At 47.1% G+C, this 22253-nt stretch overlaps 1 protein-coding gene across 5 annotated transcripts; it reads left to right on the top strand.

Annotated features, from left to right (window-relative positions):
- The first annotated feature begins 53 nt into the window (after nucleotides 1-53).
- Nucleotides 54-21870, top strand: CYP27C1 (cytochrome P450 family 27 subfamily C member 1). Of its 5 annotated transcripts, none has more exons than XM_033860302.2 (9): nucleotides 54-411; nucleotides 6044-6161; nucleotides 6992-7111; nucleotides 8432-8641; nucleotides 9344-9507; nucleotides 12752-12918; nucleotides 14619-14697; nucleotides 15239-15442; nucleotides 20110-21870. In XM_033860302.2, the coding sequence occupies exons 1-9, from the start codon at nucleotides 151-153 to the stop codon at nucleotides 20224-20226; spliced, it is 1440 nt and encodes a 479-aa protein (XP_033716193.1). In that variant the 5' UTR covers nucleotides 54-150; the 3' UTR covers nucleotides 20227-21870. The 5 variants fall into 5 exon arrangements, with proteins under 5 accessions (XP_033716193.1, XP_033716192.1, XP_033716194.1 ...); XM_033860301.2 differs by having other exon boundaries at nucleotides 75-411; nucleotides 5971-6161; nucleotides 6912-7111; XM_033860303.2 differs by having other exon boundaries at nucleotides 277-411; nucleotides 6912-7111.
- The last annotated feature ends 383 nt before the right edge of the window (nucleotides 21871-22253 follow it).

The following is a 22253-nucleotide window of genomic DNA, read 5'->3' as shown; positions in this document are numbered from 1 at the left end:
AGGGAGCGTTTAATAACGGTCTGTGTAAACTGATGCCCAGGCCGTAAGAGTTCGCAGGAGCTCTGCTCGAACAAGTTAAAACCAAGCAAAGAGCAAAGGGCGGCCCTCGAAACAAAAAACTGCTCAAACCAGCCAACGCAGAGGATCGCAATGGCTCTGCTGGCGCGGATCCTCAAAGCCCGTCTGAGCCCGGCGCCCGAGCGGGGCCCTTGGCAGCCTCGGCCCACGGACGCCAGGCTCCCGGCGAGGGCGCGGGCCGAGGACAAAGGAGTCGGGCGGCCGGGGGCGCCGCGGGCCGGGGGCCGGGCAGAGGGACCCCGGAGCCTCGCCGCCATGCCGGGGCCCCGGACCCTCGCCAACCTCGTGGAGCTCTTCTGGAAGGACGGCTTCAGCCGCATCCACGAGATCCAGGTAGCTGCGCGCGGGAGACCGGGAGCGCGAGGGGGCTCGCTCCGGCGGGGAGGCGCCGGGGACGAGGCCCGGGGAGGGAGCGCCGGGAAGGGGAACCGGGGAGAGGATCCCGGGAAGGACGCCAGAGAGGGAACCCCAGGAGGGAGCGCCGGGGAGGGCATCCGGGGAGAGGAAACCGGGGAGGGAGCGCCGGGGAGGGGACCTGGGACAGGATCCTGGGGAGGGAGCGCCGGAGAGGGGACCCGGGAGAGGAAACCAGGGAGGGAGCGCCGGGGAGGGGATCCGGGGAGAGGATCCCGGGGAGGGAGAGCCAGAGAGGGGACCCGGGAGAGGATCCCGGGGAGGCAGCGCCGGAGAGGGGATCCGGGGAGAGGAAACCCGGGAGGGAGCGCCGGGGAGGGACCCGGGGAGAGGAAACCGGGGAGGGATTCCAGGGAGGGAGAGCCGGGGAGGGGGCCCGGGGAGGCACCGGGGAGGGGCGCCGGAGGAGGGGGTCACGGGCAGGGGCCGCCCTGGAGCCGCTGCGCCCCCACGCGCCGTACGCTCCGGCGGGCTGGCCTGCGGAGTCGGGGCGCCGGGAGCCGCCACCCGGCCTCCCGGGACCGTCCCGAGGGAGGCCCGTGAGCAGCGCCTCTCCCGCGGTGGGTGACAAGCCCTGCGGGTCTTTACGCGGCCGAGGACAGGTTGCGTATGTTCCTAGTCCTTTTTGTTTGTGTTTCATAATTGAAAAAAAACAAAAACAAACCTAAAAATAACAGCGAGGGGTTCGGAGGCTCCGAGTTATGTGATCTCTAAGTGATGGGAAGACAAACGAAAGTTCGTGAACCTCGGCGTCAAGCCAGGTCTGGGCAGGGACTTAGGAAGAACCCAACCGGTCCAGCAACCCCGTCGGAGTGTTGGGAGCCCGCTCGTTGTACGGTGGCTCATCTTGACCCTGAGTTTTGCCCTTCCCGTGCCCACCTCAAATCGCGTCTTTCATTGCAAGGTGATCCCCACCTTTCAGCGTCGTCAAATCCATTCGCTCCCATTTCCTATGGTAGCTGCTCGCTGCTTGCCTCCGTCATTTTCTCAGGGCTCCCACCCCAGCACCCGCTGTGATTTCTGGGACCTCGTCCAAGAACACCCTCCTTCCCCACTACTCACTTCTTTTTGTTCAGAGCTTACCCTTCAACCTTCAGAAACTTCTCAGAGGAAGCTTTTTGTAACCACCCACCTGGGTTTTGGTCATTCGTTCGTACGTTCATTCCCTCAACCCTTAACCTACATGATGGTGCAGAGGCCACAGCTACAGCTGGAGAAACAGAAACTTACTTCATTGATAGAAAAACAAAACCAAAAACAGTGGGGCAAGAGGAACAATCTTAATTTGACTGAAATTCCAGTTGGCTCCTCCTCTCCATGCCCCACATGAACTCCACACGATTTCTTCCCAAACATGTTTCTGGGGGTCAAAAATGATTTTTTCTGTTCCATGTGGAATCTGAACATAAGCTATCAAGATGACAGTTTTCAAATACGGTAAAAAAAAAAATTGTTATTTATTTATTGACAAGTTCAATACAGGTTGCTGTAGACTGGAGCATTGGTTGTTTACTAGAGCTGGTGGTTCTAGTAAAACCCTCTCCCCGAGCTCTCCAGGTCACCCCTAAGGCATTTCTAAGGAGGAAGAGAATTATTCTGTTACCTCAAGTCCAGTTTCCTTTCACTCAACTTGTGATCACAGAATGCTGTCTCACAAGGGATTCATCTACAGGGTCCAGGTCTGTCACTTTACATGTGGAAAAGGCCCCAAAGTGTCGGCTGAGTGACTTGCCCACAGTCACATAGCTGGTTAGCGGCCGAGCAGACACAGTGATCAAGGTCGCCAGGTATGACAGAGCAGGAGGGTCCTGCGTTACGTAGCAGCCCTTTACAAGCACCTGTGGAATCTTGGCCAATCAGTTCTTCTCTCTGGACCACAGTTTCCTCCTCTGTGCAGCAGTCTGGCAATCCTCATCCATCTCACGGGTCATTGTGAGGTCGTGTGATCAGGGCTGTGGAAGGGCTTTGTAAACTGTAATAATAACCAACACATAAGAAGAATGAACAGTTCTGGAACTCTTTTCATGTGCCAGGCACAGTTTTAAGTCCTCCATGTGAGGTAATCTCTATTATTTCTCCATTTTGCAGGTGAGGAAACTGAGACACAGTGGAACCTAACTTCCCAAGGTCACCCAGCTAGTAAACTGTGAGCTGAGATTCCAACTCCAGAGTCTGTGCTCCAGCTGGCTACACAAACTGAGTCTGTGGCTGACTGTATCATTCCTTGGCCCTCCACCAAAAAGGGCCGTAAACCACCTGTGTCCTTCATCTCATTCTTTTTGCCCCTTGGCCAGTGGCTCCCTTGTCTGATTGTGCCCATTCAGTAGCTGGATGTGCCCGAGGAGTGGCCCATCTCCCAGTAGTTCCGGTAACAGTCATCCTATCAGAAACCTGGAGAAATACCCTTTTGGGGTCACCTGTTTGTTAGGCAGAGTGATCTCTTGGCACCTGACACATCCCAGTTGAGTCTGAGTGTCTTCATCTCCAGGCAGCGGGACTTCAACTAGGTCCACAAAGAAGCAAACAGCTTCTGCCTGAGAGCAGAAGAGTGGAGAGATGACAGACCCTCTGGCCTGCCATTTCCGTGGTTGAGAGTTGGGGTGATAAGAAATGTTGGCAGATGCCAAAGAGGGATGTAGTCATTTTCCCCATGCTTAGCCCTGCCTATGTCATGCTTTTTTTTTTTTGGCCACACCACACAGCATGTGGGTTATTAGTTCCCTGACCAGGGATCTAACCCATGCCCCCTGCATTGGAAGCATGGATTCTTAACCACTGGACTACCAGGAAAGTCCCCATGCCTATGTCATGCTGAGCCATGCTGGAGGGTACTTTCTCTCCTTCCTTCTTTAATTATTTAACTGGACTATTTAACCCATTTACATTTATTGTGATTTCTTTTTTTGGTAACAACTTCATTGAGGTATAATTCACATATCATACAATTCTCCCACTTAAAGTATACAACCATCACCACAATCAATTATAGAACACTTTCATAACCTTAAAAAGAAACCCCATATTGTATTCTTTAGCAATCACTCCCCAACCCTCTCATTCCCCCAGCCTTAAGCAGCCACTAATAATTTACTTTCTGTCTTTATAGATTGGCCTATTCTGGACATTTCATATACATGGAATCATATAATGTGTGGTCTTTGTTGTCTGGCTTCTTTCACTGAGCATAATGTTTTCAAGTTCACCCATGTTGTAACATGTATTAGTACCTCATTCCTGTTTATGAACAAATAATATTCCAGTGTGTGGATAGACCACATTTTGTTTACTTATTCATCAGTTGATAGACATTTGGATTGTTTCTACCTTTTGGCTGTTATGTTTTCATTTCTTTGGGTATATATCTAGGCGTGAAATTGCTGTGTCAAATAGTAACTCTGTATTTAACCTTTTGAGGAATTGCTAGACTGTTCTAAAGTGGCTGCACTATTTTATATTCCAGCAACAGTGCAAGAGCGTTTTGATTTCTCCACATCCTTGCCAATACTTGTTATTATTACCTGTCCTTTTGATTATAAGCATCCTAGTATGTGGGAAGTGATATCTCATTGTGGTTTTGATTTGCATTTCCCTAATGACTAATGACATTGAGCTTCTTTTCATGTGCTTATTAGACATTTTGATATCTTCTTTGGAGAAATGTCCATTCAAATAATTGCCCAGTTTTTAATTGGGTTATTTGTTGTTGTTGTTTTTTACTGTTGGGTTGTAATAGTTTTCTTATATATTCTAGACATAAATCTCTTATCAAATATGTACTTTGCAAATATTTTCTCCATTCTAGGGATTGTCTTTCACTTTCTTTGTAATGTCCTTTGATGTTACGCACATTTTAAAATTTTGATGATGTCCAATCATCTGTTTTTTTCTTTTGTTGCTTGTTCTTTTGGTATCATATCTTAAGACGCCATTGCCAAATCTAAGGTCATGAATATTTATCCCTATGTTTTCGTCCAAGAGTTTTGCGGTTTTAGCTCTTGCATTTAGTCTTTGGTCCACTTTGAGGTAGTTTTTGTGTGTGGTGTGAGATAAGGGTACAAATTATTTTTTGTTTGTGGCTATCCAATTTCCCCAGCATCTTTTGTTAAAGAGGCTATTCTTTCCCATTTAATTGTCTTGGCACTCTTTTTGAAAATCCAGTGACCTTAGATGTATGGGTTTATTTCTGCGGTCTCGATTCTATTCCAATGATTTAGACGTCCATCCTTATGCCAGTAGCACACTGTTTTCATTACTTTTATAATAACCTTTGAAATAGGGAACTGTGAGTCCTTCAACTTTGTTCTTCTTTTTTAGGATTGTTTTTGCGGTTCTGAACCACTGGAATTCTGATAGGGATTATGTTGAATTTATGGATCAGTTTGAGAAGTATTGCCGTCTTAATAATATTAAGTCTTCCATTCCATTGACATGGAATAAATAAATTCCGTTTATGTAGGTCTTTAATTTCTTTCGATGATCTTTTGCAGTTTTCAGAGCGTAAGTCTTACACTTATTTTATTAAATGTATTCCCAAGTATTTTATTCTTTATGATGCTATTGTAAATGGAATTGCTTTCTTAATTTTATTTTTGGATTGTTCATTGCTAGTGTGTGGAAATACAATTGAATTTTGTATATTGATCTTATATCCGGCAAGCTCACTGAACATGTTTTTTAGCAGATATCTTAGAATTTTCTACACGCCAGATCACGTCACATGTGAACAGAGACAGCTTTACTTCTCCCTTTCCAATCTGGGTGCCTTTTCTTTCATTTTTCTGCTGGGGGCATTTTTACAGGTTTATTACAGATTTCCTGCAGGGAGCTTTCTTCACAGGGCAGGCTGGACGGCTGCTGAGTGTCTGAATGAAAGGGGCAGGCAGACCCTGTTTGACTCAGGACAGTCAAGACCCTGCAGTTCATCTACATCCACATTCCTCTCACATTGCTTCACACAGCTAAGGTTTTTTTAAACACACATCTTTAAAGAACTAAGAAAACTTCTATGAATATGATTAATGATGTGAAAATATGTTTACCTCAGGAATACTTAAAGCAACCACTCTTTTTTTGTTTTAATTAATATTTATTGGAGTAGAGTTGATTTACCTTGTTGGGTTAGTTTCTGCTGTACAGCGAAGTGAATCAGTTATACGTATACATACATCCGCTCGTTTTTAGATTCTGTTCCCATGTAGGTCATTACAGAGCACTGAGTAGAGTTCCCTGTGCTAGACAGTAGGTCCTTATTAGTTATCTAGCGTGTATATGTCAATCCCAATCTCTCAGTTTATCCCTGCCCCCTCCTCTCCCCCTTGGTAACTGTAAGTAAAGTGGCCACTCTGATTCAGTTCTGCATAATGCAGAGCTTCCCTCTGCCCCAGTTTTCTGCTCCCCTAACATCCAGGAATGTCCGTGTCAAAGGTATATCATATCTGTGTATTTTTTTCCTTTTTTGATTTCTCCATGGTTTTGCAGCAGAAACACACACGGGAATATGGAAAAATCTTCAAGTCTCACTTTGGTCCTCAGTTTGTAGTATCTGTTGCAGACCGAGACCTGGTGGCTCAGGTGCTCCGGGCAGAGGGGGCCGTGCCCCAGAGAGCCAACATGGGGTCCTGGCAGGAGTACCGAGACTTACGGGGCAGATCCACCGGGCTCATCTCCGCGTGAGTATGTGAGGCCAGGCTGAGACATGAGCAGGAGCGGGGAGCCCAGGGACGCCCCCCCCTCCCTGAGCGCTGGGCTCCTAAAAACAGCTATTAATAAGGCACAGAACTCCCAGTGGAATAGTATCAAAAGAGCCTCCCGTGTGATCTCCCCAAATCTCCTAAAACCCTCTGGGAAGAGATTTGGTGGCAGGGACAAGGTGGGGAGCCCACTAGCCGAGTGATGGAGAGGAGCCGTTTTTCAAGGAACACTCTGTGGCTTTAGGTGTCCTGTCGGCGACCACTGAGGGGGCTGAAGCTCACAGAGCCCCTCTGTGGACAGGGGTGAGGGTGGTGAGCTGTTTCAGGAGACCTCCAGGAGGGGCTACGAACTTCAGCATTGATCGCCATGGGATGATGTTCCTGCCTTATAACAGACTATGGTTATTATACACCTTTGTGTCTTCCAAGAGTGAATCGGTACAGCCTCAGGTAGGGAGGAGAAAACAGAGCATCTGCAGGTCCCCTGGTCCAAATCCCTTTGGTTTAGAAATTCTATCTTTGGCTCTTTTGATATACATGTCCTTACACAGGAACTGGGGAGTAATACCATCGCTCCCCTCTCTTTGCAGTGTCTGTCCTGTCTTCATCCCATTTGGACTGGCAGATCTTGTTGACTCTTTATTGCTGGGAAATTTTTGCAGAGATACTCTGAATTCCTTCCTAGAATATCACTATAAGTAAGACTATTTGGAATTCACTTTATTCTAGGGAGGGTGAACAGTGGCTCAAGATGAGAAGTGTGTTGAGACAAAGAATTCTGAAACCGAAAGATGTGGCCATTTTTGCAGGAGAAATCAACCAAGTTATTGCTGATTTAATTAAAAGAATCTACTTCCTCAAGAGCCAGGCAGAAGATGGGGAGACTGTGACCAACATCAATGACCTTTTCTTCAAATATTCAATGGAAGGTAGGTGAACTCAGGAGGTGGGGAAGATGGAAGAATGGGCATTTTACCAAAATATGGTTCTTATCACTCGTTGAGCATCTCCTGTGTCCCAGACAATGCGCTAAGCCCCATACATACGTACATGTAATTGTCACAGTGCTAATGGAACCAGGTTGACTGACACTGTTTTACAAATGGGGGAACTGAAAAACGAACCCCCATTTTTAGTGGCAGAAACTTAGTTTCAAACTGACGTCTCTCTAACTCAAGAACCATGCTCCTAATTATTGTTTTAGCATAGTTTTAAAAGCAACAGGAGTCTAGAGGGCATGTACCACAATCATTCTAACTTTTAAAATCCATGTTAGATGGGTAGCACATTGCCATGGTTCAAAAATCAAACCCAAAAAGTACTCATGGAAAAGTCTCCCTCTCTCCTGACCCAGCTAGGTCACCAGCTTCTTCAAGGGATATTTTATGCACATACAAAGAAATATGAGTATGAGTGTGAGTATTCTTTTTACTTAAAAAAAAAATCGATAGCATGCCAAACATTTTTTCTGTACCTGGGTTTTTGGAGAATTCTCTTAGCTTTCCCATTTTTATTTTTATTTATTTATTTATGGCTGCATGTGGCACTTCCCTGACCAGGGATGGAACCCGTGCCCCCTGCAGTGGAAGCACGGAGTCTTAACCACTGGACCACCAGGGAAGTCCAGATTTCCCTTTTAAAAAAAAAAGTTTCTTCAAATTTTTTAAGTTAACTTTTTAAAGTTCTGGTATTAATGCTTTCTAAAAATAGTAACAAAATCGACAGAGAAGTGAGTTGTAAACACACTGAAAAATCCTCCCCATCCCTGGTTCACAGAGGCCCTTTCCTCTGCCCCCTTAGCTCGTCCTGGGGCTCCCGGAAGTGTGGCCAGGAGGAGCCACCTTTCAACTCCCCGAAGTTGGGCAACTGGCTGAAAGGTTGGGAGTTGTGCCTTGTGGGTCTTGAACAGACTGTTGAGCTGAGGGCGCACTGAGGCAGAGGGTTCGTCAGCATTGAACCCACAGCGCCCTGGGGGTCAGGACCTGGTAGAGAAAACCTCAGGGGTAGGCACCTGGATCACTTCTTTTTTTAAGTTTTATTTTTTTGGCGAGGCTTGTGGGATCTTAGTTCCCCGACCAGGGATGGAACCCAGGCCCCCTGCAGTGCAAGCGAGGAGTCCTAACCACTGGACCGCCAGGGAAGTCCCTGGACCACTTTTGAAAGTTACATTTATGGCCAGGTATCGTATATTGATGCTGTGAATGATCTAGAAGAAGAAGAAGAAGGGTTGTAACCTCTCTCCCGCGCAGGAGTGGCCACCATTCTTTACGAGAGTCGTCTGGGCTGCCTGGAGAACAGCGTCCCGCAGGCGACGATGGACTACATCGAGGCCCTGGAGCTCATGTTCTGCACGTTCAAGACGTCCATGTACGCCGGTGCCATCCCTAGGTGGCTCCGCCCGCTCATCCCCAAACCCTGGCGGGAATTCTGCAGGTCCTGGGATGGACTCTTCAAATTCAGTAAGAGAAGAGTCAGGGCACCTTTTGTAGAATCAGATGGACCTGACTTTCCTCCTAGTTGTGTATCTAACACTCACGCAGACAGTGGGTATTACTGTAGGGGCTTCCCCAATGGAGTTATGTGCTATTTTGACTCAAGAACTTTTAGATTGGTTTCTCGAATGAGCAAAAAGCACGTGGGTTGTGACCACAAGTAATGTGACAGATTTCTCACTTTTAAAAAAAATTAATTAATTTATTTAATTTATTTATTATTTTTGGCTGCATTGGGTCTTTGTTGCTGCGCGTGGGCTTTCTCTCGTTGTGGCGAATGGGGGCTACTCTTTGTTGTGGTGCACAGGCTTCTCCTTGTGGTGGCCTCTCTTGTTGTGGAGCATGGGCTCTAGGCACGTGGGCTCAATAGTTGTGGCACGTGGGCTCAGTAGTTGTGGCACGCGGGCTCAGTAGTTGTGGCACGTGGGCTCAGTAGTTGTGGCATGCGGGCTCAATAGTTGTGGCTCACAGGCTCTAGAGTGCAGGCTCAGTAGTTGTGGTGCACGGGCTTAGTTGCTCTGCGGCATGTGGGCATCTTCCCGGACCAGGGCTCGAACTAGTGTCCCCTGCATTGTCGGGTGGATTCTTAACCACTGCGCCTCCAGGGAAGCCCTGAAGAGACGATTCTTAACCAAAACTTCTTTCAAAAGAAACACTGTTTTCAAACAGGCCAAATTCACGTTGACAACAAGCTGAGGGACATACAGTGCCAAATGGACCGAGGGGAGAGAGCGAGAGGGGGCCTGCTCACGTACCTCTTCCTCAGCCAGGAGCTGACACGGGAGGAAATCTACGCCAACATGACCGAGATGCTGCTGGCTGGCGTGGACACGGTGAGCTCTCAGCTTTCCTTTCTTCTCAGCAGAGCACAGTTAAAGCTGGGGGCCTTTCCGAGGAATCCGACAGATGGCAGATACTTTAAGGGGACCATGCTTGTTTGTACTAGCTGAATGTCTGCTTCACTGCTGAGGGTCTCCAGGAGAAAACTCGACCTTTTTTCTTTTCTTTAATATAAATAAAGGTGCACGATGAATTCTGTAAATAACATAACCCAATTCTATTACCACACACACAAAGTAGCAATATGTTTTAAAGTTTAAAATCATTCCTGATTTGCAAACATTTCTCCATTGTTTCATAATATCAGAAATGAAGGGACTTTCCTGGCGGTCCAGTGGTTAAGACTTCGCCTTTCAGTGCAGCGGGTGCGGGCTCGATCCCTGGTCGAGGAGCTAAGATCCCCCATGCCTTGCGGCCAAAAATCCAAAACATAAAACAGAAGCAGGAGTGTAGCAAATTCAATAAAGACTTTAAAAATAGTCCACATCAAAAAAATCTTAAAAAACAAAAAAGAAATGAAAAGGGCACAGACATTAAAAACCCTCTTACTTATCATTCAAAATATTCCGGGCTAGGGAGAACTTCCCAGTTCATTTGATAAAGTCGGCGTAACTTCAAAACCTGCTAAAGAAAGCATAAAGAAAGAAAAGTTTAATAAGCAGTTTGACTTATGAATATGTACATATATCCATTTTAAATCCTAGTGAATAGATTCAGTTAGTGTAGCAGATGAATCATACACTATGACCAACGAGGGCTCAATATCAGAATGAAACGAAGCATTGCCCATTGATTTGGAGGGAATTCCATACCCTATTACTAAGTGAGAAATGAAGATGCAGAAAAGCATGTATATCCTGTGTTCCCGTTAGTAAAACAGTGGCCCCCGTCCCATCTGTCCGCGTGCACGTGTGTATCGCTAAGTGATTGCTGGACGTGGAGGAAAGTATGGAGCCTGCGCCCAGGACGGTTCCTGGGCTGGGGCGGGGCTGGTACAGGGGTGTGGAATCCAAGTTCCTTCCAAAAACTTATGTATAATCGGATACCTTTACTCAAGTATAAAAAATGGTATATTTGTGGGTATATGTCCAGAAAAAGTTTAAAATTTGCTAAAAGAAAGTGGTGAAATAAGAAAAAAAAGGGCCAGGCTTTTGGTAATTGGTGGAAGAAAAGTCAGTTGAGTGAAATAACTAAGATTAAGACAGTAAATTTGGTGATTTACTGTGTCTCCAACGCACATCTGTAAGCACCCTTCTGTTCACACAGAATCCTCTGAGGTAGGTGTTACTGTCTTCATTTAACAGGTGGGAAAATGAAACAGCTAAGCTTGCCTCAAGGTTTTTCCTTCACAGGAGTGCTTCCCGGACTTGAGGACAGCACCAATCTCCTTTTTAGAGGTAGACAAAAACCCCACGGTTGACATTTTTATTATGAAGCCACTTAAACGTGTAAAAGCGAAACACTTCACATAAAGTCATTATTCTTATGGATCATCTTCAACAATAAAGCAAAAAGTATATAAATTAAATACAAACGAATCAATGCGGACAATGCAAGCGATGAAAGTTCTGATTAACCGTGTGAACGTGACAGTGTGGGTTTGCTTGAGTGGAGAAGCAATGATGGAATGAACAGCCTTGGATCTAAGCTGATTCAGATGCATGCTACTGTTGCCCCCTGGTGGTAACTAAGAGCATCACCGTGAGACGGAGGGCAGCGAGGACTCGTTCCTACGTGAAGGGAACATCTTGAAACTTCATGCTCATTTTCTAAAATGTTATTTTAAAAAGCCAACTTCATTGCGGCATAATTTATGCACGATGAACTGCATCCGTTTAAACGGTACAATTCGATACAGATTGTTGACTAATACAGGAGAAGCACAGATGCAATCATTTTTGAAACCAGCGCTGCAGTTAAGATCCTGGATGTTGCTACCACGTCTGCAAGTTCCTCACCCCCATTTCAGTCCATCCCTCCCATAACCCCTGCCCCCCACCCCCGCCCCGGCAACCGCCTTCTGACACTGTGTCATAACAGTTTGCAGTTGTCTAGAAATCAGTTTGCATTTTTCTAGAAATTTATATAAATGGAATTATACGGTATGTATTTTGTGTCTGACTTCCTTCACTCAGCAAAATGATTTTGAAATTCATGGATGTTGTTGCCTGTAAAAGTAGTTTATTCTTTTTTATTACTGGACAGTATTCCATTGTATGGCTATACCATATTTGGTTTTTCCATGAATATGTGATTTTGATAGAAATTTTCTGTTCTCTTCATAGGAAGCATCTAAATTATTTCCTTATCATTTATAAGGAAGAACTTGCACATTACATTGTATATTACATGAGAGCTTGTCCTCTAAAAATACATAATATCAATTAGAGGGAAATAACATCAATATGGCCTACTTAAGTTAGATTTTTTTTAGATGAAAGAAAGGCGCTTATACTGTGGAATTTCCTTGTTTACAAGAGAGTGAACTACAGTCACGTAGGTAATAGTATTGATTTTAGTGAAAATCTTGGAATCTAGGGTATAAAATAGAATTATTTGTTCTCAATAACCAGAAATGGAATTCTTCAGTTTAGGAAGTGGTATAAACAATGATACTGCTTTGTGTAAATGCCATTCAATCCTTATATGGTGCTTTGCTTGATAAGTGCATGGGAACAATGATGGACCAGTAATAGTCCTGTGACCACCACCTCCCGTCCCCCTCTCCCCCATCTTTTCTAGATTAGGGCAACCAGAGCAGCCCTTGCCCAGCCATGGGCCTGCGGGATGCAGTTCTCAGGCTGACAGGCAGCCTCAGGTCCTTTCTAGCAAAACTCAGGTGACCCTTGTAGAGAAGGTCGAAGAAAGTTCTAGGCACAACTTCCAGGCTTAACCAGCGTTGCTACGTGCTCTCAAACTCCATGGAAGAAGAGGCAGATTGCTCTCCAATGATTTTTTAAAGTTCCAAAATAATTTTTCCTGTGGCTCTTCATTGAAAGAGCGCTTGCATCCCATCACTGATGTTACTTTCCAAAAGTCTCTGTCAGTTTTTTTCCAGGAAGAGTTAGGGGAGATCATCTTTTGCTTCAGTAAGACATAAAATGCTCCGATGGACGTATATGGGCGTGGCTTTGCACCTGCGCTTATTCTCCCATGACTTCACGTCCGATGCTGCCTGCGCCTGAAATCCTTGATTTTACTCACCCACGTGCCTGTGTCTGCCGGTTTCTTTATTAGACATCGTTCACGTTGTCCTGGGCAGTGTATCTCCTCGCGAGGCACCCGGAAGTGCAGCAGACCCTGTACCGGGAGATAGTGAGGAATTTGGGGGAAAGGCATGTTCCCACGGCTGCAGACGTCCCCAAAGTCCCACTGGTCCGAGCTCTGCTTAAGGAAACCTTGAGGTAAAAGGCTCACCAAAATTCATGTCAAAAACCGTGTCCGTTAAGTCTCTGATTCTTTATCACAGTGAATGTGCTTTTGACTTAAAAACTGGGTCCTAACCCAATACTCCAGAGACCCTCGGTGGCAGAAATGTTTAGGAAGGAGGGACTCATGACCATTTTATTTCCTCTCTGCCCTCGACAGAGCAGCAGAAAGGCTATTCTGTTGTACAGTTAGAAATATTCATTTCTTCATAAAGATCTTTAGAGCCATCCTCGAACTTTGTACTCACCCTAGACATTTGTTTCATCAACTGTTTCCCAGTGTGTTCCTCTGGGGATAAAGCAGAACAGGACTGACCGTCAGGAAAATGTTCTGGGCTGAGTGGCCCGTTACTAGACGTGCTTACTGTGTTCCTCGCGTGAATGTCTAGTCAAGGTGGAGACACCAAGTAGTGAGGCTTGTTTACTTCCGGACAGGACTTTACTGACCCTGGGAAACGCCGGAGCATGAGGGATACGGGTGGTCTTGGGCAGGCTTGGGTGGGAGGTGGGATTAGGTGACTAGTGAAGGTTCTTCCTCCTGTGAGGCTCAGGATCGTGACCACAGCATTCCTCTGTGGAGGAAATGCCGTGACACGGAGCAAAGGTTATTTACAGAGCACACACTAAAATAATGCTTTTAAACCTGACTCGATAATGATATTTCAAGTTGGCTTGCATCTTCCATCTTCAGCATGCTGTTTAATCTCAAAAAAAAAAAAAAGAAGAGAGGGAGAAAGAAAGAAAAAAGCCAGCTGTGTGTTAACTGGTATTTGTCAATTAAAATTTATTCAGTTGGGCTTCCCTGGTGGCGCGGTGGTTGAGAGTCCGCCTGCCGATGCAGGGGACGCGGGTTCGTGCCCCAGTCCGGGAGGATCCCACATGCAGCAGAGCGGCTAGGCCCGTGAGCCATGGCTGCTGAGCCTACGCGTCCGGAGCCTGTGCTCCGCAGCGGGAGAGGCCACGGCAGTGAGAGGCCCGTGTACGGCAAAAAAAAAAAAAAAAAAGTTTATTCAGCGTTTTCGTAGGATCACTTCCCAGAGAATCCAAAAACTGATGTAGCATTTCTCAGAATCTATTTCTTGGAGCCCTGAGTCCTATGAACTATTCCTTGATTAAGGGGTCCCGTGCTTGCATAGATTTCAGAAATTCAGCATTATTCCTCTCGGGACTTGCCCGGTGGTGCAGTGGTTGAGAATCCGCCTGCCAATGCAGGGGACACGGGTTCGATCCCTGGTTGGGGAAGATCCCACATGCCGTGGAGCAACTGAGCCCGTGTGCCACAACTACTGGAGCCCGCGCGCCTAGAGCCCGTGCTCCGCGACAAGAGAAGCCACCACAATGAGAAGCCCACGCGCTGCAACAAAGACCCAACACAGCCAATAAATAAATAAATAAATTTATTTAAAAAAAAAAAAAGAATTATTCCTCTTGGGAGCACAGTAGCATTTTAAAGGCTTTGCTTTGTGTTCTATAAATTTTTTTGACTGTGAGGCCCCAGAATGCTTCCCGGGCAAAGCTAGGGAGCCCATGAAGATCCTTGCAAGATTTCCTGGTTGAAACTGTACCACGTGTTACTTTTTAGAAAATGAAAATGGCAATATATCCAGACTTTTAAATGTTTAGTAACGTATTTTGAAAGTCACTGCTGCCTTCCCGTCCCCGTTGGCTCTTTCTAGGCTGTTTCCAGTGCTGCCGGGGAATGGCCGGGTCACCCAGGAAGACCTGGTTGTTGGCGGGTATCTGATTCCCAGAGGCGTGAGTTTGGCGGACGTGGCGGGGCTGGGCTGAGCAGGGGCGGTTGGACTGGAAATTTGCTTCCACGTTTCGGATGTCCCTGTACCTAAGCAAATATCTGTAGATGTCCTTTTCTTCTGCATATATTTTTATGGGGCTTTACGAGCAAGGAGATGTGGATTGTGTGACGCTGCTCTGGCAAAAACAAAGGCAGATACTTCTGTAGCTCGCAGGCCTATTCAACCCTCCCTCCCCACCCCCCACCCCCACCCCCCACCCCCACCCCCGCCGGAGGCCCCATGGAAGCAGCAGTTCCCTCCAGGGAGAGTTTCTGAAGGACTTGAATTGCCTTCTCTGTGGCTGCATTGATGTTCTTTCCGGGTAGGGTGTGAATTGAAGGGGGACCTGCCATCCCGGGTCTGCATGGCCTCTTGGGCCCTTACATGACTCCTCCTGGCCCGAAGCATCTCAGGAGGGTCGGTCCAGCTGGGGCTGTGGCCTCTGCTCTGCTTTCCCTTGATTAAGTTCTTTATTACTTTTCTGGTGAAAACGGTTTGCTCAGACCCAGCTGGCCCTCTGCCACTATGCCACCTCCTACGAGGATGAGAACTTCCCTCGGGCCAAGGAGTTCCGGCCTGAGCGCTGGCTGCGGCCAGGAAACCTGCGCAGGGTTGACAATTTCGGGTCCATCCCCTTCGGCTACGGGGCTCGAAGCTGCATCGGGCGGAGGATTGCAGAATTGGAGATCCACCTCCTTGTGATTCAGGTAGGGCCTGCGGGCTGGGCTTCATCCAGGTGACTGGCTGGGCTCCGTTGCTGGATCAAGACTTAGGTGAAAGCAAGGAAACAGGATTTTGAAAACTTTCAGAGCTTCCTGTTAAATCTCTTTTATGTGTTAAAATGCCTCCCCTCCCCCTGCAGTAGCCACCTCTAGCCCCATGGCCACCTGCCTTGTTCCTTTCTTCCTTGGAGTCACCTGGGCAGAACTGGGATGTGTGTGTGTGTGTGTGTGTGTGTGTGTGTGTGTAGCAGGGGTGGGTGGTTACAGGAGCCCAAGCACTCCCACAGGGGTTCTGCAGAAAGGCTAGTGGAAGGTGTCCAGCAAGCGGCCCTCAAACATTATGGACAATCCCGTCACCAGGAGCCCCTCGAAATCAGGTTCCTGGGCCCCGACCACAGAGAGAATCACTTGGTGGGCCTGGGGTGGGGCTCTGGGCGATTCTGATGTCAGTGGTCTAAGGAAGTGCACGTGGTGGGGCACGGGGGATCTCTACTTCTGCCGGTGGCTGCGTCTGCTGTTCAAGCCCCGGCCTCCCAGGCCTCCTTCCTTCAGAGCTTGTCACTGTCACCGTCACCATGGAGGGAGTCACGCTCACCCCCCGCCGCCCCCTCAGCACCTCGTTTTCTGTGAATCAGCCTTTTAAGCAGGGAGGTGGCTCTCAAGCTTGTTTGGGTTTTGAAACATCAGGAAGGCTTGGTTTTGGTGAGAGAATACCTTCCATGCAAATCTCTAAATGCTCAAGTGTTTACTTCTGCGCTTGTCCAGTATCTGAGCTCAGGCTGCGGCAGGAACTAAATAATGTCTGAAGGAAATTTCATGAAAGAAAAGCCCGCAGTAGAGAAAATTCTATCCATTAGCCTTTCCTGCAGATTTGGGGAGCCTGCCATGGAAAACCTCGGCCCAAGTTTCGGGAGCTATGACTCCAGGCTTTGGAAGCACGAGGGGATGACCTGGGGACCCATCTCCCCATTTCACCGATGAGGAAGCTGAGGCTCAGGGAGTTGGAGCCACTTGCCACGGTTGCCGCGTGGCAGGTGCAGGGCACGAGGCACGTGTCCTGTCTCCTGCCTGCATTTCCCCTCATGTTACCGAGGTGTTTCCTGCAGGCCGGCAGAGCCCAGGGCAGAGCACTCAGGGGTTGGGACCTTTACGGACGATGGCATCAGAGAGCGTTAGGGATGGGGAAGCCTGGTCGGCCTGTGGGGGATTGTGGGCATGGGAGGCATGCTAGGAGGGCTGGAGGAGGTGAGGGGCCACGGCCAGGGAGGTGGGTGTGGAAGGGGGCGAGGAGGACACCAGCTGGGCCCACCTGGCTCTGGTGGGAAAGCTCCGGGGACCTGGTGAGACCAGCAGAAGCGGGTGCCGGCCTGTCCCTCGGTCGTTCCACCTCTGTGGGCACACGGGTGGCTGCAGTCCTCCAAGGCGAGAGGTGTCCCTTCCAGGGCAGCTGTCCCGGGCAGCGGTGGGCCCTATGGATGCTGGCCAGGCCCAGTCATGCCCAAGGTGAGAGGCATCTCCGTGTGGAGGATGGACTCCAACCCCAGCTCTGCCAGTTTGTGGTTCCGACACTGCTGAGCATGTTTCCTCATCCACAAAATGGGCCAAATACCTGCCTTTTGGGTGTGTGAGGAATAAGAATAGTCTAAGCAGAGTCTGTGTTGTCTGCACACCTGCTCTCAGTGTCTGCTCACGGGGACTGTGTTTGGGAAGGTCCTGGCTCCATCAGTGCTGCTGTGTGTTCCACAACCACGTCTCTGACGGGCAGAGGCCATTTCCAGGCAGCCTTTCGGGGGGGCTGACTGCTTCCTGGATGCTTCCCGCTTCTGACGGCCTGGACAACCATAGCGGATGCTGAGGGCATGAGGGCACAGATGGTGGAGTGGGGAAAAGGGTCAGAACCTGGGTGTTTGGTGGTGGTGATGGGGGTTTTCTTTGTTTGCTACTATAACATACACGGGTACCTGCTACAGTTCTTGCTTCAAGAGCCCTCATTTCTACTTGTGCAAGTATAGAGGGGGGACATCATTGTTTGTAATTGCCAAGAGGAAAAAAGAAGAAACAGAAGGCACAAATAAACAGTACTAGGAATGAGAAAGGAGACATAGCTACAAATGCAGTTGATTTTTTTTTAAATCAAGAAAATACTGCAAACAGCTTTTTTACCAATACATCTGAAGACTTAGATAAAATGTACAATTTACTAGAAAAGGTGTAAATTACCCAAATGGACTCAAAAGAAAGAGAACAGACCTTGAATACATTGAGTCGGTAGTAAAAATATCTACCGCCAAATGTTCCAGACCTAGACAGTTTTATTGGCAAGTTTTATCAAACCTCCAATGAACGGGTGATCATCATCTTACACAAATAGAAAAATAGGAAAAGGAAGTCTTGTTTTTATGAGACTTGTATAACCTTGAGAGTCACAACCCAGAATGGATAAAATAAGAAAGAAAAACTACAGGCCCATCTGATTTATGAACAAAGATGAAAAATACCTTAAATGAAAAATTGGCAAGCCAAATCCAGCAATGTATGGACCAGAAACGCACCGTCACCAAATCAGGTTTGTTCAGGAATGCAAGGATGGCCCACCTCAAGACAGCATTCACCACAATGACAAATTAAGGGAGAAAAACTTTATGACCCTCTCCCAAAATAATTGATAAAATTCAACACCCATTCATGAAGAAACTCTCTTAGCACACCTGTAATGGAAGGGCTTTCCTTAAGCAAATAAAGTGTCTATCCCAGCAAGACAGCGACTTATGCCTGTGGCCTACGGGAAGGGAAGGTTTGGCTTTAATGTTGCAATATTAATGTGTTTCCTTGAAAATAGGAACAAGACATTCATATTGCACGGCGAGTGGTTAGAGGATACACCCTTGCTCCTTGGGAACTGGAGACTTGAGGTGGAAGGGGGTCTTGTGTTTTGGCTTTTACATCTCCTGTGTAGTTTTCATTTTTCAATGAGCATGTGCTGCCACTCAGAAAGGAAAAAGGCCCTGTGGGATGTTGGCCATGGAGCGAGGAGACCTGTGTGTGATTCTTTCCTCTGCCACATGGGAATGCGCGAGCAGTCCTGTGAGGTCAGAACAAAGGGTCAGAGATTAGATGTTGAGGTGAAGGCATCTCGATGCCAGAATGTTCTAGAGTTGCCTAAATACAGGTCATTCAGCTTGGCTCTCTAACAATGACAAAGTAATGATTTTAGCCTGTGTCTTCAGTGCAGCCCTGCTCCCTGCCTGACCTCCACCCCCGGAGCCCCAGCTCACCCAGAGGACCCATCAGTGGGTCTTGCTGCTTTACCTGGGAGACCAGGCTGGAGAGTCAGGGTGGGCTGGGGCGTTTGCATCCCATGTGACAATATAGGTTTTCCAGCACTGATGCTCTCTTAGGAGGTTGGAGCAGGGGAGGGATGAATGGCTGGTCTGCTACCCTGCACCGTCCCCACCGGCCCTTGAGCAAGGCCCTGCCTCCCCTCCAGGAACCAATGTAGTTTGACAGAGGTCCTTAGAGCAGGTTGCCTTTTGGGAGATTAGTGCTTGAGGCTGACAGATACTTAAGCGTTCTTTAAAACGTCCCAGTTTCACCCTGAGAGGTAGGGCTGCTTCTCCTTTTGAACTGCAGAAGTGAGAAATGGAATCAAAGGTGCAAATGAAGAATAGTTAAATTAAAGACAGTAATGGATAAAGTCTGACGGCTGTGCCCCTGCTGTGTCCGTACCACCACTGAAGTGACTGCAGACTCCAAACCAGCAGGAACCCTGGAATTTCACTTGGTTCCTCTTTCCTCCTTGCTCCTTTGATTCCTTCTTTTTCCAGACCTACAGCGGAAGTAACACAGTTAGAACTTTGAACTAGCTAATAAAGTGTAAGTCATTTGAACATCTGTTACTGAACAAACATCATGTGCCCGACGCGCAGTGAGGCCAAACAAACCAACACGTCCGAGTTTCAAGCAGAGAAAGGTTTATTGCAGGGCCAAGCAAGGACATGGGTGGCTTATGCCCCCCAAACCCAGAACTCCTTGATGGTTTGTGGGGAGAAGCTTTTACAGGCAAAATTGGGGGTAAGGGCTGCAGGGCTGATTGGTTGGTGGTGAGGTAACAGGGCGGGGCTCCAGGAATCTTGTGCTCATCCTGAAGTTACCATCCTCCACCTGGTGGGGGGACCTTAGTTCTGCAGAAGTGCTCAAAGATACTGTAACGTATATTTCTTGAGGAGGAACCAGAACCCAGCCCCAAGCCTGCACTGTTGTTTCTTAACTGCTCCTCCCTTGTTTCTGCATCCCCTCCCTTCCCTAGTTAGTAACTGCTCGAGTCCCCTCTTTGGAACTCAGGGAAGGTCAAGGAAGTTGTATGAAGCCTGTTTCCTCCAAGCAAGAAATGGGGACATGGAAAGGTTTTTGTGCCCAGGAACCCCACAGGGTCCTGCTCCGTTTAAATTCTGATTGCGTATCTTTGTCCCATGGGCCTTGTTGCTCAGTGGGCATGCTGGGCTCCTGTATAGGACCTGACGCCCTGTTTCCCACATCTCTCGTTCCCTCGGCTCCCTGAAGCCGGGGCTGTCACAGGAGTATGGGCACTCCAGCAGTGCTGTGAATTTTCTGCTTCCCAATTTTGAAGTCCTTCTCTCTCTTTCTCTTCTTAGTTGCTTCAACGTTTTGAGATCAAAATATCTCCATGGACTAAAACTGTTCATGCAAAAACCCATGGGCTTCTGATGCCAGGGGAGCCCATCCACGTGCGTTTTGTTAACAGAAAGTGAGCCTGGCATTTTCACCCAGCTGCCAGACCGACACACACCAGGTGTTCGTGGGCCACGGATGATGGTGGGGGAGAAAAGGATCCCTTCTGGGTGCTGTCTTGGTTATAAATTGGCCTCCCGGTTTCTGGGAGACTTTGAAATCTTTATGCAAAGTAATGTGAGAAGATTGCTTTACTTTTGCATACCAGAGTTGCCTTTTCTTTTTTTTTTTTGGAGAAACAGCTGTTGCGAAGCCAGTGGCACTGAATTCTCATGCCTCATATGGTGTCTTACCCTTGGACTCACTATTCACTTACCCATAGTCTCCTCTGCATTTGGGCCAGGAAATGTTGGCATACATATAGATTCAGTGCTTGAATATACCTTCTCTAATACTGCATCCGGGACTGCCTGTTAGGATACAATTCCAACTTCTTGTTTTTAATTTGAAGAGGAAACATTAAGAGACCTCTGTAGAACAGACCTGTGGTTGCCAGGGGGGAGGGGAGGTGAGGGAGGGAAGGATTGGGAGTTCCGAATTAGCTCTATAGCACAGGGAACTATATTCAATATCCTGTGATAAACCATAATGGAAAAGAATATAAAAAAGAATGTATATATGTATAACTGAATCACTTTGTTACATAGCAGAAATTATCACAACACTGTAAATGAACTACAATAAAATAAATTAGAAAAAAAAAAAAAGGAATGCCTCTCTAATACCATAATTACGGGAAGAAAACACCCAGGCGACACCAAGCCCCAGATTTAGATCCTGCAGCAGGGCTCCGAATTAAAAGGACCATATTCTTATTTTTTTCTCCAAACTAATATTTCTTTTTCTAGTCATAGCTCCTAAAGAAGTTGAATATTAGTTTTTTGGTTTGAAAGAAATAAGAAATACGAAATAAAACACCTGGGGAAGTCAAGAATCATCAGATTTTCTAACCGAATCTAAGTACTCAGCAGATGTATAAGAACTGAAAATCTGAGCACGTGAACTTTCATTGCCTACATTGAGAAAAATGAATTAAACAGACACTGTAGAAAACAGTGTAACTTTAGAACATTTTTATTTCAAGGAAAAATAAATATGTAAATGGGCATTCTCTAGACAAAATCATATTTTTATCTTCATAGTCTTATTTTAAATATCCAAACTGGAAATGTGATCCAGGTGTTGGCGCTGACAGAAGGCTCTGACTGAATGCCTCGGGTGCCTAGGAGCCTTCCAATGTTCTGTTGCTCAGCTCATGCCACCTGTTGGTCGCTAGTAAAAAACACAATCTCATAACATTCTCTCTGTGCCTTCATGCTTGAGACCTCTTAGTCTCAATTCCACAAGTCTCTTTACATAATCCTTACCCTCAAATCAATTTCCTACGAGTATATACCATAAATCTTTCTTCCCCGCTTTAGTTGGTCATTCTGCAAAGTAATCCTTAAATAAAATAGAAATAGTATCGGGGCTTCCCTGGTGGCGCAGTGGTTGGGAGTCCGCCTGCCGATGCAGGGGACACGGGTTCGTGCCCCGGTCCGGGAAGATCCCACATGCCGCGGAGCGGCAGGGCGCGTGAGCCATGGCCACTGAGCCTGCGCGTCCGGAGCCTGTGCTCCGCAACAGAAGAGGCCACAGCAGTGAGAGGCCCGTGTACTGCAAAACCCACCCCCCCCCAAAAAAAAAACAAGAAAAAAAAAAAATAGAAATAGTATCAATTTCACATACCGTATTTGTTTGAGTATATAAAGCGTGATGACGGAATAACTTTAGTGTGAGTACTGTAAAAATATGTAGAGTTAAATATGAAATTATGTCATGAACTGAAAAAATGTTGGATTCCTTTGAGTTAGCAGTATATATATTACATTTTATAAACTAGATACAATTTTATTCTGTTGGAGACTGAAATTTAAAAATACTGAGACACCAGGAAACTTGAGGTGAACTCTTATTCTACAAGGTGACCCTCTAGTGATGTGTGGCCCTGCCCAGGGACGGGCACAGACAGGTGGGTCGCACCTGTGCCCACCTCTTGGTCTCCACA

Source organism: Tursiops truncatus, chromosome 7 (assembly GCF_011762595.2).
Source record: "Tursiops truncatus isolate mTurTru1 chromosome 7, mTurTru1.mat.Y, whole genome shotgun sequence".
NCBI lineage: Eukaryota > Metazoa > Chordata > Mammalia > Artiodactyla > Delphinidae > Tursiops > Tursiops truncatus.
Note: the sequence above shows the minus strand (reverse complement) of the source record. Positions and strands in the feature narration are given on the sequence as shown.